Source organism: Silurus aristotelis (assembly GCF_946808225.1).
Source record: "Silurus aristotelis genome assembly, chromosome: 15".
NCBI classification, from domain to species: domain Eukaryota; kingdom Metazoa; phylum Chordata; class Actinopteri; order Siluriformes; family Siluridae; genus Silurus; species Silurus aristotelis.
In genome coordinates, this window is record NC_139588.1 from 22398477 (window position 1) to 22413205 (window position 14729).

The following is a 14729-nucleotide window of genomic DNA, read 5'->3' on the forward strand; positions in this document are numbered from 1 at the left end:
CTCGCTGTCTATTTGGTTTTTTTTTCTTTCTCTCTGTTTCTCAATCTTCTCAATCCCTCTCTGTCTTCTCTGCCACTGTCTCTCTATCTTTTTGTTTAACTCTTTATCTATTTGTATTTCACGTTTTCTCTCTTTGTCTTTCTTTCTCTCTCTCCTCTGTTGCTCTCTTTCTGTCACCTGTCTCTTTCTCTGTCCCTGTCTTTTAGTCTCTTTCTATCTCTCTCTCTGTCTCTCCCTCTGTTTACCTCGCTCTCTATTTTAGTTTTTCTGTCTTTTTTTTGTTTTTATCTCTGTGCCTATCTTTTTGTCTCTCACTTTCTCTCAATCCCTTTCTGTGTCTCTCTTGTTCTGTTTATTTCTCTCCCCCCTTTCAGTCTCTTTCTCTCTTTTTTGTGTGTCTTTCTCTCTGCCCCTGTCTCTCTGTTTTTCTATCTAACTCTCTTTATCTATCTGGCTTTTCACTCTGTTGCTCTCTTTCTGTCATCATTTTTCTTTCTCTGTCCTTGTCTTTGAGTCTCTCTCTCTTTCTCTCTTTCTATCTCTTTGTCTCTTACTCTTTCTGTCACTTTCTTTCTCTCTCTCTGGGAGATCTGTCCATGTCACAGTTTATACTTTCTCTTTAATCACTCGTTATTTACTGGTCAGGCTGCATTATTTATACAGTGCATCACTGATGTTGATACAGTTGTTGTTGTTGTTGTTGTTTACAGCTCAAAGTGTTTTTGAGATCATTGGTGTAAAGTTCAACACTGTTAAAAGTTTATCAAAAGTTTTAGACGTGTGAAAAAATGCTGTACACTGAGAATGTTTTTAAAACCAGCCGTTAGCATCAGTCCTTTCTGCTGTTTGCGGGACGCTTGCACACAGTTTTTGAAGGAACTCGGCAGGTCGGTTTGTTCCAAACACCACGGAGAACGAACCACAGATCTTCTGCTTATGTAGGCTCCTCACATCCTCCTGTTGAGATCAGGTTCTGGTTCTTCTCTATCCTGAAGTTAGTTTTAAATGACACATCAGTCACTTTCTGATGGATGACGGAGGAGTATCTACCTGTTTTTCTCAGCATTGAGGACACCAGTAAACCTGACCAAACCTGCTGGTCCATTTGCAGACCTACACCATGCTTCACATGTTTCCTGCAGACACTCATCACGTGTTTTTATCTACAGCTTAATATTGAAACCGTTGACTCCTCAGTCCAGAGTACCTGCTGCCACTTTTCTGCTCCTCGGTTCCTGTGCATAGTTGAGCTGCTGATTTTTGTTTCCATGTCAGAGGTTGGTTTTTTTTTAGTCTGCAATTTCTCCTGGTGTTCCTGTGTCCCACTGGTTTTCCACCGTAGCTCTTTGCTCATGGCTCTGCTGGACATCATCTGATGTTGAAGAGATGAAAGCACTATGTCTTTCATCCTCTACATAAAGTCTCTTTGGTGGACGTCTGCGTCGACGGTCTACAACACCGCCTGTTTTTGTGTTGGTTTTTTTTTTTTTTTTTCTTTCGAAACCCTAGTCTGCTATAAGATCTGCGCCTGGAAGAGAACTTGCTAATGCAGTAGAAAAAGCTTGCGTCTTGTTGCCGTGCCCAGTCTTGCCATGGTGTAGGACCTGTGCCATGAAACTGTCTTCAGAGTTTGGCTGGTCCACACCCAGGTTGAAGCTCCTACACAGCTGTTGCTGTTATTGACTTGACTAATAACCTTCATGTGAAATTGATGATTAGCACCTGCTTGGTGGAATAGGTTAATAATACACCAGAATCTGATCCTACAAAATATCACTTTCAGCACGAATCGAAAGTGTAGTTAAAAGCCGAACGATGGCAGCACCGAAAATTGATTCGATTCGAAATACTCAAAATCGTATAAAAAATGTTTTTAATACCTTATAACTGATTTAAACATTTAACACAAAACTAGATCGATTTTATTTAAAATTGGCTTTCTGAAAAATGTAAATATTCTGATGACACTTCGACCAGTCGTATTACACCATTTATGCCCCACCCCTTGGGGGCAGAGCGTTTTCAATTCATTTCAGTTTTATGTGTATAGCTTCTTTAAATAATAAACACGGTGTTCTTATTGGTCTGGTTTTGGCGTCGGGGTTCGGTCTCGCCATCTCGTGGGTTACGAACGTTTTTAATGAAAAGTTTGTTGGAGTTCTTGGTTATGTGAGATTTTTTAAAACATTTTTTTAATTTTTTTTCTTGGTTATGTCAGGTTTTTTTTTTTTTTTTTTTCGACCCGGTGCTCATCAAACACGCTAGCTTCGGGTTAATCTAAAACGAGAGCCGGTTATTTTATTTGGCGCTCAGGAGCCTCTGATGTGTCCAGGTGATGACCCTGAGGCTCTTTTTGTTCACTTTCAACACCGCCCTAAAAGCCCGTCATGACCTCATCCGTGGGAGGTGTGGACGAGGGGAAATGCTTCACAGCTCCAATAAAACGCTTTTGTTAAACGTACTTTATGTTCAGCCAGTCCATGTTGGCTTGGTTCGCTTTGATTTGATTTGATCGGGCTGAGAATTTACAATGTCTCGAACGCCATTGGCTTACGCTCCAAAATTCAAACGCTTACAAAAGGAAGCGCGTCCGCGTTATTTAATCGCGCCAGGACACTAGCAGGTTTACAGAGACCTCGATAATTAGTCGAGATATCATCATGGGGTATCTTAATACCAAAAACAATGTAAGCATAAAAAATAAAGAACTTTTCTGACTAGAATGAGAGAATTTGATGATTTGAATGTCTTTTCAGGGTTAGAACGGCGATTATGATATTTTCACGTCGCTCTTTCACCTCACCCGGGTTTGGTCCTTCTCTACCGTCTTAACATTTAGCTAAATTTACTAGTGTTTTAGTCACGAACGAATAAATGTTTCTGTTTTTTTTTGCGAGTTTTGGGTAGAAGAGTATTTTTAAGTAAGAAGCACGAAAACAAAGCTTTAATTATTTCCAAACACGAATTATCGACCTTTTGGTATAAAGTAGAAACCATTCAGAAGTTTCCCGTTTTTGAAGGTTAAACCTGTAATGGGAAAAAAAAACGTGGTTAAGGGACTTTCTCAGGGGCCCACATTGTGGAGTTTGGTGAGGCTTGGATTTGAACTCCTGACCTTATGATCCATAGACCGGTGCCTTCACTACTTAGCTCCCGCATTTAGTGCCCCACTCCGCAGTGTATATATCCGAGTCCACATCCACGTCCACATTCTCCCTCAGCAGAAACGTGACGTGTCTAATCACGTGATGCACAGCACGGGCGCTGGCGCTGCTGCCTAGCTATCTCGGCTCGAGCTGACAAGCCAGGGGATCAGAGGTCGCCGACCAGGATCTTTAAAATCGCATGACTTATTTACACGCAAAGACTTGAGAGCCGAGTCTATCGGCCGTTTTTGTTGTCGGCGTGACGATGATGCAAAAGCATGCGCCTCTGCCATGGGGTTATTGTGTATCAGTCGCACTTCCTCAAACCGTGTTCATGCAGGTGATATGGGTTTCTGTTCGGTCTTTCGTAAGCACAGAGATACATTGTCTCCATGTTATTGACCAGTTCCAAAATGTCGATGTGATGACAAAAGTATTGGGACACTCGATTTTCCCAATCGTACGCGGTTCTTCCCCAGACTGTTACCTCAAAGTCGGAGGCACACAATTAAACTTTGGATACGGTTGTGCTGGGTCACTTAAATTAGGAGATGCAAACCTGTTCCAACATGACAGTGCCCCTTCGGACAAAGCCAGCTGCTGGAAGATCTCCTGCTATTGAACACCTTTGAGATGAACGCTGACTGCACCCCAGGCCTCCTCACCTCCTCGCCTACGTCAATACCTGTCTTTACTAACAACGTTGTAGATGAACGAGCACAAATCTCCACAGAAATCTAGTGGAACATCTTCCCAGAAGAGTGGAGATTATTATATGGGCAAATGGGGACTAAATGAAAGCATACATAAATTATATGGTCGTATAGTGCGGTGTGAAATGACATCACATTCTAAACCTACATGAAACTAAAGTCCCTCAATGAGATTCCTGTAAGAGTTCGAACTGAAAGGCTGTAACCCGAGGGGAAGGTGACGGCGAAATCTTTTAGGTAAAGCCGTATAATCCTCCCCTCCCCGAGGGTCCACCCGGTCAGCGTGGCCTCGGTCTCCTCCCAGCTGCGATTCAGGTCTGAGCAGACGACGTGGGCCGTCCTTCCCGTCGCTCAGCAATGCGGCGTAACCGGTACGCTCGTTTTCTTTCACCTCCAGCCTGCCAGATCATCAGCCCGATTCACATACCGAGACACACAGGCAGGCGAGACGACGACAACATGGTATCACGAGTCTCCAAACACGCTTTATTGATCCATTTATTTCAAACAGCTGCATTTGTTGTATTTATTTAGTGACACAATTCTTTTAAAGGAAATTGTTTGTTTTTGGCAAATTTAGTCTAAAATCTTACATCAAACAAATACATCTAATCAGTTTATATTTATTTAAAAATATTCAGTAAAAATATCACTTGGATAATAAAAAGCGGACACCAATTATGAAACCGTCATATTTTACAGACCTTCCAAATTACGAAAAGGAAAAATTTAAGGAGCTGAAGTTTCGAAATTTAATGAAAAAAAGAAAAAAACTGAGCTGAAATTTTTTTTTATTTGTTTTAATTTTGTTTATGCGAACGACTATCGGCAGTCGTGCGTACAATTAGAAAGTCATTGACGACACTTAATTAATAAACCTTAAAAAGTAAATGCTTCCAATACAAAAACTCGTGCTAAAAAATGCTGTTATGTCAAAAAACAGAAATGTACACTGCGACTTTAAGCTTGAGTTTTCACCAGAAATAGTTTTATTGAATTTGATTAATTCAAATTGAATTTCCTTCAAACGTAAAGTCAAATTTGTTTTGTTATTAAAATTAAAAAAAACATTCGAGTTTTAAAAGACGTTTTGGGTTTGGGATAGGAATCTTTGGGTCATTTATTGGTTTATTGTACATTTTTGGATAAAGTACAGAGAAATGTTTTTAAAAAAATGTAAGCAGAAATGTAATTAGTTCTTTGCTACGCTTCCGTACAGGGATAATGTATAATAACACAACAAGTTTTTCAGGGGTCCGTGTCAGATCACGTGTGATTGAAAAGCAAAGTGTGAATTACAATTTTTTATTTATTTATTTTTTGGTTGATGATCCAATGCTAAACTGGAAGAAAAAGGGACTTTCATTGGTGCTTTTTTCCCAGGAAGGAATGTCCGCTCTGGAGCCCCTTGCACAAGTGATATATAATATAAAGCAAACTAGACCAACGTATTTAGAAATCGCAGACAATCTAGAACACGGTGTGGGGCAGGGACGGTGTGGGGCAGGGACTGTGTGGGGCAGGGACGGTGTGGGACTTTGAAAGAAGAGGACTTGTGTGGGATTCCCATTTCTTGTCGCTCTCTTGTTGATTCCGAGAAGCACTTAGTGATCCATTTGAACTTCTCAGATTAAAGCCAGAAATGTTGATTGAAGCCTTTGATGTGCTGATGGTTGATAATTTTTTTTATATTTAAGTCGTTCAGGAGAACCACAAACCCGAACAACTCGGTCACAAAATAAGACAGCAAGAAACTATAAATGCGGTGTTTTTTTGTTTTTTTTTACAATTTAGGTAAAGTAATAATTTTTTTTTCAGTTTCAAAACGGAAAACAAATGAACACCGCACACACGGACTTTGCGATGTCTTTGGAAAGAAATTGTCACTTTCCTGTTCATTTTACTTGAACATCAATCGTTTTCGTCTGCCAACCCCAATGGAAAGGTTTCCACCTGCTTTACACAGATTGTGCCGATTTGATCAGCATGGCGATGCCCCTGTGCACCAAGGCTGGAGTAGAAGGTCTTGAGTGGTCTGCTGTAGAGCTCAAAATGTAAACACTGACTGCACCCCAGGCCTCTTCAGCTACATCAGTACCTGACTTTACTAACACACTTGTGGCTGAATGAATTTCTACAAAAATCTAGTGGAACATCATCTCAGAAGAGTGGAGGTCACTATAAGAGCAAATATGGATTAAATGTAGAATGGGATGTTAAAACAAGTGTCCACAAACTTTTGTCTTTATAGATTATAATCCCTTAATACACATTGAAATATATTTTTTAATGTCTGACTAATTTTAATGTATATCAGTATTTATTTAATGACTCCAGCCTTCCTATTTGTTATACATTTACACACCATTCCAACATCAACCCCCCCAAGTGGAGAAAATCACTCAGGACAATTTAAAGTTCTGGAAGTTTTCGATCATAGGTCAATAGGAAAAGCCCCATAATCACCCGGTGTGTGCGGTTTTTCACGTAGCGAGCAAACATCCTGCTCAAAGCCTTGGATCAATATACGTGACTCTTGAACAAGTCGATTCCAGTCCTCAGTGCTTTGGGCTTTTTTCTTTCTTTTCCACAGGATTTTTTTTAAGGAGCTAAAGTATTGCAATTAAATACAAATTTAAAATAAAGCTGACCTTTTTGTTTTCGTGCGGTTAATTTATTTAGTTTAAGCCTCGGATTTGTTTGGACGCAATAATCGTGAGTAGGAAAGTCTTAAAATTAAAACAAAAGTACCAAAAGTTGAATATTTGCTAGAAGTTGTATTTGAAAATACAAAATAAAAATTACATTACGATTTTAAATTTGAGTTTTCACCAGAATTCGAAATTTCGATTGAAAAAAGTCAAATTCGAGTTTCTTTTGAATGTAAAATCAAACTCGGTTTGCGATTTTAAAAGACGAGAAACTTTTGCGTTTGAACGGATAGTAGCGAGTTTGGCTTCGGAAACTTTTGCATCATTTATTCATTTGTCACAAAAAAAATTGTGTGTACAGTCTCTCTCAAAAGTAAGTGCACCCCTTCACATTTCAGCAACCGCTTTATTTTTTCTTTTAAAAGACAATACTATAGAAATGAAACGTGGATATCTTCAATGTGCAGTTTGTGTAGCAGTCCAGATTTACTGTCCTCTAAAAAATAACTCGACAAAAAGTAAGCGCACACTAAGCGAACATGTCAAAACCGTGTCCAAGGTGTCAATATTGTGTGTGAGCACCATTTGTTACGTAGCGCTGCGTTAATCCTCCTGAGTGTGGAAATCACCAGAGCTGTTGAGCAACAATTCTAATTCTGTAATCCTCAGAGGTCCATGTTGAACATCCAGTGGTCAGTATGAAAGAATTCAACTGAAAGCACTGACTTTCAACTGCTTTAATACAAGATACACACATTTGTCTGGTTCTGTCAATCAGAAACATGAACATGAAGAAAAGGACGTGTGGCTTTGCATCGTTACACCACTTACATCTGTTATCCCTGAGGGTGTACTCACTTTTAAAGGCAGTTATTTAGACGATATGTTGAGTTATTTTTAGAGGACAGTAAAGCTGCTACACAAACTACACATTGACTCTATAAAATATGTTTCATTGCTACAGTATTGAGATACAGTTCGCTGAAATATGAGGGGTGCACTTACTTTTGAGATACTGTATGTGTATATATGTTATAATGTTCTAAGTAGATTCCTAGTGTCCAGCTCGCAGTGCGTTTCATACTACCGCTGTGTGTGTGTGTGTGTGTGTGTGTGTGTGTGTGTGTGTGTGTGTGTGTGTGTGTGTGTGTGTGTGTGTGCTTTTCTTGTACTCTTTGTGTGGTTCATTGTGGTCTGCAGTAGACCGGAAGCCGACCCGTCATCTCTAACCCCCCCCCCCCTCGTCTCGCTCTCTCTGCGTAGGTGGAAGTTATGGAGCTGGCCAACCACGGTCTTATCCTCCTGCAGCAGCTCAACGCGCAGAGGGAGTTCGGCTTCCTGTGTGACTGCACAGTCGCCATCGGTGACGTCTTCTTCAAAGCTCACAAGGCCGTGCTGGCCGCGTTCTCCAACTACTTCAGGATGTTGTTTATTCACCAGGACAGGTAGAGAGAGACGCGTGTTTGGTTAACAAGTCACTGTTTTGTTTGCACCAGGAAGAACTGAAGAGTTAGATGTTCACATACCGTGAAAATATATATATATATATATATATATATATATATATATATATATATATATATATATATATATATTACAGTTCAAAAACTATTCACTAAAGGGGCAGAAAATATCGACGCCAGCGACGAGAAAGGAAAAAAAAACCATCTTGTATTACTGAGAACTCGCAAACTCGCCCTCCCTCCCTTTCTCTCTTCCTCCCTATCACATCCTCTACCACCCAGGGAGAGCGGGGGCTAACACGTGCTTCCCCTGAGACACGTGAAGCCAGCTAACCGCATCGTCTCGAGCTCTCGCTACGTCACGCTCGCCCTGTCGATAACCGCACCATCACGTAAAAAAAAAACAACACAAAAAAAAAAAAAGCAGATGCATCACTTTTCCGATTCTTATTCCATTTCAAACTTTCTGGTTGCTGAGGAATAAAACCCCGAGTGTTTCATTTCTCGTACAGAACGACAGATTGAAAAAGAAAAACAAATTTTTTTTTTTATGTATTCAACATACACTATTTGGCCAAAAGTATTGGGACACCATGTTTTTTCTGCACACTATTGTAATCTTTCTCTTCACTCGAACTATGAGACCCAAACCTGTACATGTTGGAGTGGAAGATCTTCTTCTACTGAAACCTACTGAACATCTTTGCGATGAACGTGAGCTCTGACTGCACCCCAGGCCTCCTCACCTCCTCACCTCCTTACATACATCACTACCTGACTTTACTAACACCCTTACAGCTGAATGAAATCTCACACAAATCTCCACAAAATCTAGTGGAACATCTCCCCCATAACAAATATACATAGCAAATTGGGAAATAAATATATAATGGGATGTTCAAAAAGAGACTTAGATATCTCATGGTCAGGTGTCCATAAACATTTGGCCCTAGTGTATTACTTTTTTAGTGCTATAGACTCTTTACAGAAAACATCAATAGATCAAAAAATGTGTTACTATAGAAACAATAACATTTAAGAACGAGCGCATAATCGCCCAATCAGAATCCGGAACTCTGATAATTTAAAAGCTATCTAAAAATGATCCCATTTGTCTTATGCCTTTCACTTTCATTTTGTTTTATGCTACCTTTAATTTTTGCCTGTATATTGTATATACATATGGTTACATATTGGCGATGCCAAGACAAGACACCTCAAACATCTCATTGTCAACCAGTGAGTAGAGAAAATGACCCACAGAACAAAAATAAACCTCAGACGGTTCCTTGCAGTTCAAAATATTTACATTGCAGACCTGCATTCATTGCCTTTCGTATTTATTTTTGTAAGGTCACATGACCGACGAGGCACTTCAATCATTAAACACTGCAATGACAAAAAAAGTACACCACAGCGCCATGAAATCGGCCAGTCAAAAGGTGTTCACACGATACCTTTACTTTCATGGGGCACTATTGTTTCTATGGTAACAGCTATTAATAGAGGTGTAACGGTACACGTAATTCACGGTTCGGTACGTGCCTCAGATTTTTTAATTCGTTCATTTACTCCCTCGATATGTGGAATTGTCAGGAATTTCTCCTTCTAAATTCCTGAAGTTGGACATAAAACACAAAAGAATCCATATCGCTAGACCGATGTTAAAAACGTTGGCGATGACAGGAAGTCCTCGATTTCGTGCATTCGCAGAACAAAATCGAAATGTTCTCACATGCGCAGTACAAATCATGTTTACAGTATGAATCGAGGAGCTACAGTAACACGAGGCAGATATGCACTGAACCGAAAGTTCTGTATCGAAACGGTTCGCTATGAATGCAAGTATCGTTACACCCCTAGCTATTGATCAATAATATGAGGTTTTTGATTTGGTGTGTTAATTTATTTATTTTTTTCACCCCATCGTCCAGCGACTGCGTTCGTTTAAAGCCCGCAGACATCCAGCCCGATATCTTCAGCTACCTCCTCAACCTGATGTACACAGGCAAACTGGCCCCGCAGCTGATAGACCCGGCCCGGTTGGAGCAGGGTGTGAAGTTTCTGCACGCCTACCCCCTCATCCAGGAGGCTAGTCTGAACAGCCAGTCTGCCTTCTCCCATTCTGAGCCCAGCATCCGGCTTAACACCTCTCTCTATGGCATCCAGATCTCAGGCCAACAAGCGACACAGTCGGGTCGTCTTTCGACCAGGAGACCGTCTCCACCCGTTGACTCGGACAGCACAGGCACGCTCGACGGGAAAGCTTCGAACGTGACTCTGTCGTCCGGATCCAGACTGCAGTCAGACATGGAGGTAGAGGCCACAGCGATGAGTAGCGTCCACTTTGGGAGAGAAGCCCCCGAGGCAGACGAGAGCGCATCTTCTTCCTTGACGAGTGGGAACCCCAACACCATCCTCCACGTCAAGCCGAGCATCATGAAACGAAGCTCCTCGTTCAGGAAGCACTACACCTGCCACATCTGCGGCAGTCGCTTCAACCAGCGAGCCGCTCTGAGAGAACACCTCCTGTGGCACGCCCAGGCTATGGCGCCTCTAATGCTGGAGTCTGGAGGTGCCACTTCCCCAGTACTTCCTGGAGGAGCTGCCACGCCCGAGGTGGAGGAGATTCTGACCGGTGTCGGAGCGTCCGCGGTCACTCCCATCACGCTGGACATTGACATAGAACAGCCTCTGTCCGGGTCTAAAGTCTCCCCGCGGGGCGAGACGGCCATTTCGTTTCCCTCGGCGGCGGTGGTGACATCATCGTGCGCAGCTCAGCCGCAAGCGGACACGCCTCCTCCTTCCGACATCGCCGACATTGACAACCTCGAAGGTGCAGCCGACATCGAGCGAGAAGTCAAGCGACGGAAGTATGAGTGTCCCACCTGCGGACGCAAGTTCATCCAGAAGAGCCACTGGCGCGAACACATGTACATCCACACAGGAAAGCCGTACCGCTGCAGCGCCTGCGGGAAGAGCTTCTGCCGGGCCAATCAGGCTGCGCGACATGTCTGCATGAGCCAAGGGGCGGAGTCGGCGTACACCATGGTAGACAGGCAGAGCATGGAGCTGTGCGCGGCGGACGACTCCAGTCAGATGGAGGCCCTGTTCCTGGGCTCCTCAGGAAGACCGTACAAGTGTAACGTATGCGAAATGACCTTCACCAGCCCGAACGAGGTTATCAAGCACCTGTGCTTTAACCCCACCGCGATCTCGGAGGGCGGGGTCGCAGGAACTGCAGCTATTGCCGAGAACGAGGACAAAGCAGCCAAAGATGAGGGTTCTGATGTGTCTAGTGGTGGATCTTCAGTGACTGCCATTAAAACAGAGGAAGTCCTGGTAGATTAATGAAGTATCCATCCTATAAGTTTTTTTTTTTTTTGTTTGTTTGTTTGTTTGTTTGTACAGCGTAGATCAGGAAATGACTCGTGCATGTTGTAGGAAACTGTTTCTTTCTTTTTTCTTTTTTTCCTCCCACACAAGCAGGGAATCTAGATGAGTTTATTACACCGCGAATCTCGTTTTCGTTTCTTTGTTCGGTGGGTAATTCAGGTCATTCACATGTTGCACGTTGTGGTTTAAGCCTTTCCTCTTTGCAACTGTCAGCAGGAAGAGGAAGTGCTGAATTACAAGAAGAAGAAAAAAAATAACGTACCCACCTATGTTGAGAACGTTCTCCTCACCGATTCACACATCCTGGTATGATCCGTGATTTGACATTTGAAGCAATAGCCAGCAGCATGCACCATCACCATCTTCCTATTATTATTATTATTATTATTATTATTACTATTACTATTATTATTTGCATTTTTATTTCTACCAGCCAAAGAGTGTTTATTAACAATTTATCTCCACTTCTGTGATAAATTTTTTATTTTTTATTTTTTTAAGCTTTTTTCATTAGTATGAATTCCAATAAACAATTCACTAGTTTCCGTTACGGCATTATTATTAATGTATGATATCTCAAATCCAGTAGCTACAATCTCAGCTAAGAGATCATCCTCAACCTCCAGATATTTAAACTGAAGCTTTTTTTTATTTCTTTTTTTTATTTATATTTTTTTATTATTATTATTTTGTTTTTTTGCCAACACAAATACAATTCAACTTTTTTTTTTTTTTAGGATTTCAGTTTATCCAGAACAATCATATTAAATGTTTACAGATGTGCTGTCTTTTTTCAATTGTTTTCTTGTTTTTAAAATTTTTTATTTCAATTTATCTGTTGATCTTTTACGCAATGTAACGGGTTTATTTTGTTTGTTTGTTTTGGTTTTTTTTGTTTGTTTTTTTTCCAGGAAAAGAAGACGGTCAGGGTGAAATGTACATGTGGATCTCAGTGTGAAAGGAGATTTTACTGTTTTACTGTTTTGTTTTTAAAAGCCCTTATTTTGGATTTTTTTTTTCTTCGTGGAAATTTTTTATACACAGTACTATATTTACAAAGAATATTTTATATTACAAATGTTGTATATTGCATAAAGTGCATTGAGCGTAGAATATAATCAATTTTTCTTAGTGTAGCACGGGTGTACGTGCGCGTGTTCGTCCCTGCGTATGTGGTCTTATGTTAATGTTTTCATTCAATTTTTTTTTCTCCGTTATCTGCTGTCATTTTCTTTGCTTCTTGTTTGTCCAGCTGTCCAAGCACTGAAATTTTCGGGACCTGACTACTTTTAATTAAAAATTTTTTACAAAGCGTGACGATGCACTGGGGGGCGGGGCTAAGGGAGGGGCTAAGTGCTTATGCCGGGTTATGAACGGTCATCGCTCGTGTTTTGTATTTTGAAATTGTACAGATGATAAGGAAGTTATTCTTATATTATTTTTTTATTTTATAGATTGCTTCAAAGACAAGGAACTGTTTTCAAAAAGTATTATTTCTTGTTTTTTGTTTTTTTTTTATTTTCTATTTTTTTGTGCAGTTTCTGTACGAGGGCATTTTGTGAATGACTACTGATTGGTCGAGGACTGAGATTTTTAACGACGTGATCCTTTTTACTCCGGATGTTGCATTATTATTATTATTATTATTATTATTATTATTATTATTATTATTATTATTATGAATTTTTTTATCGACTTTTGCAGGTTGTGCATGTACAGGAAATGGCAAACGATACTTTTTCTTTTTGTTTCCTTTTTATTTCTTGTTTTTATACTGTTACGTATCTATTCATATGCAATTTGCAAATGTTTTTTTTTTTGTTTGTTTTTTTGAGGCAGTTACAGGAAGGGGGTGGAGTCTCCCCACCCCCCTTTGTAAAACCCCACCCCCTTTCGTAAAAATGCACAAACTCCAAAGCGAAGGCAAACATACAAGTATACTGTGATCTGGAGCTCCTCAGGAAATGAACAACTGCCTCAAAAGAAATGTGATTTGCGATTGTCATCTATAATAAACAATAAAACGTTTTTTTTTTTTTGGTATCCCATAACATAACCCCCCCCCTCTAGTTGAATTCACTGTAACGTAAAGTGAACATTTTTCATACAGTGGACAAATTTAATAAACAATAAAACATGACCACTATACCGCAGCCATTAATTCATTTTCACTTTTAAAATTTTTACAAACTCCTCCCTTATCGACAGGCCCCACCCCCTTTCTCTCATTTCTCTCACAAATGATTGTGTTACAGGATGTTCGTGCACGATGTGAAGGTGAAGAAGATCCTGAGATAAAGCAGAGGGCATTATAATGGTGTAAGTCCTCACACCTCAGCCTGGATTATCACCGTGTACCATGGCCAAATCCCAGCATTGAGGAGCTCAAGCGGTTGTTGATGTTTGCAGAGCAAAACTGACTGAATGGATAAAATAATGCTTAATATATGGCTGATTATCGTTAGATTTCTGCTCTGAATCACACCCAGAGATAAAGTCGTGGCATCAGTAGTGGCTTCTGCTGCTGTTTTCTCATTTGAACGTTTTCTCCACAATATCATTAACACCACACGCGAACCTCGTCTACGGAGCCCAGTGAGGTCATTTAGAAATGTCTACACTATCTGTCTCACTCTGGATGGAACTGGAACTGGATGTTTCTATGGTTACAGGTGTTTAGAAGCAATTTGGAACGCTGATTGAACTGACCAACTGCCTGTGTGTTCAATGCTCTGAACTCCTTCCAGCCAATCACAGTCCAGTATTCACACTGGTGAAAAGAAAAACCACTAGAGGGCAGTGTAGAGCTGAAAATATCCTAGCTAGTTTCTGTAGATTTTTGTTCGATTTTGCTCGTCAACAACGTACCAGGGAACAGATGCCGAGGAAAAAAAGTGCTGTTGAATTTTTCTGAAACATTACTAAGCATCTCAGCAAAATTTTCAAACAAAAACAAGAGATGCTCCAAACGCCCCCAAAAGGGCGTTTTTTTTTTTTTTTTTTTTAAACACGTCATCATTGGAAGAAGGCGTTATCCAGGCTATGTGTGTGTACCCCATTATAGAGTATACACTTTATATATATATATATATATATATATATATATATATATATATATATATATATATATATATATATATATATAATTTGTTTTATAGCTTTATTCTACTAAGTAAAATTTTGGGGGAAATAATCTGATTATCTAATGATGCCTGATGGAAAATGTCAATTATTGAAACATTGCTCTTTGGAGAGAGGGAAAAAGGGAAGAGAGAGAGAGAGAGTAACAATATTTTGTTTTCTTTATCTAAATTGTGCATTTGTTGGTTTATATCATTTTAATACTTAAAAAAAAAAAAA

General features: G+C 40.2%; 1 protein-coding gene across 2 annotated transcripts in view; it reads left to right on the forward strand.

Moving 5' to 3' along the window:
- The window catches only part of zbtb2b (zinc finger and BTB domain containing 2b), a 16427-nt gene extending 2138 nt beyond the window's left edge, over positions 1-14289 (forward strand). For both annotated transcript variants that reach the window (XM_083562672.1, XM_083562671.1), the window contains exons 2-3: positions 7774-7955; positions 9908-14289. In XM_083562672.1, coding sequence (XP_083418798.1) covers positions 7783-7955; positions 9908-11324 — 1590 coding nt within the window. In that variant the 5' untranslated portion in view covers positions 7774-7782 and the 3' untranslated portion in view covers positions 11325-14289. The remainder of the gene's footprint in view (positions 1-7773; positions 7956-9907) is intronic.
- Positions 14290-14729: the final 440 nt, after the last annotated feature.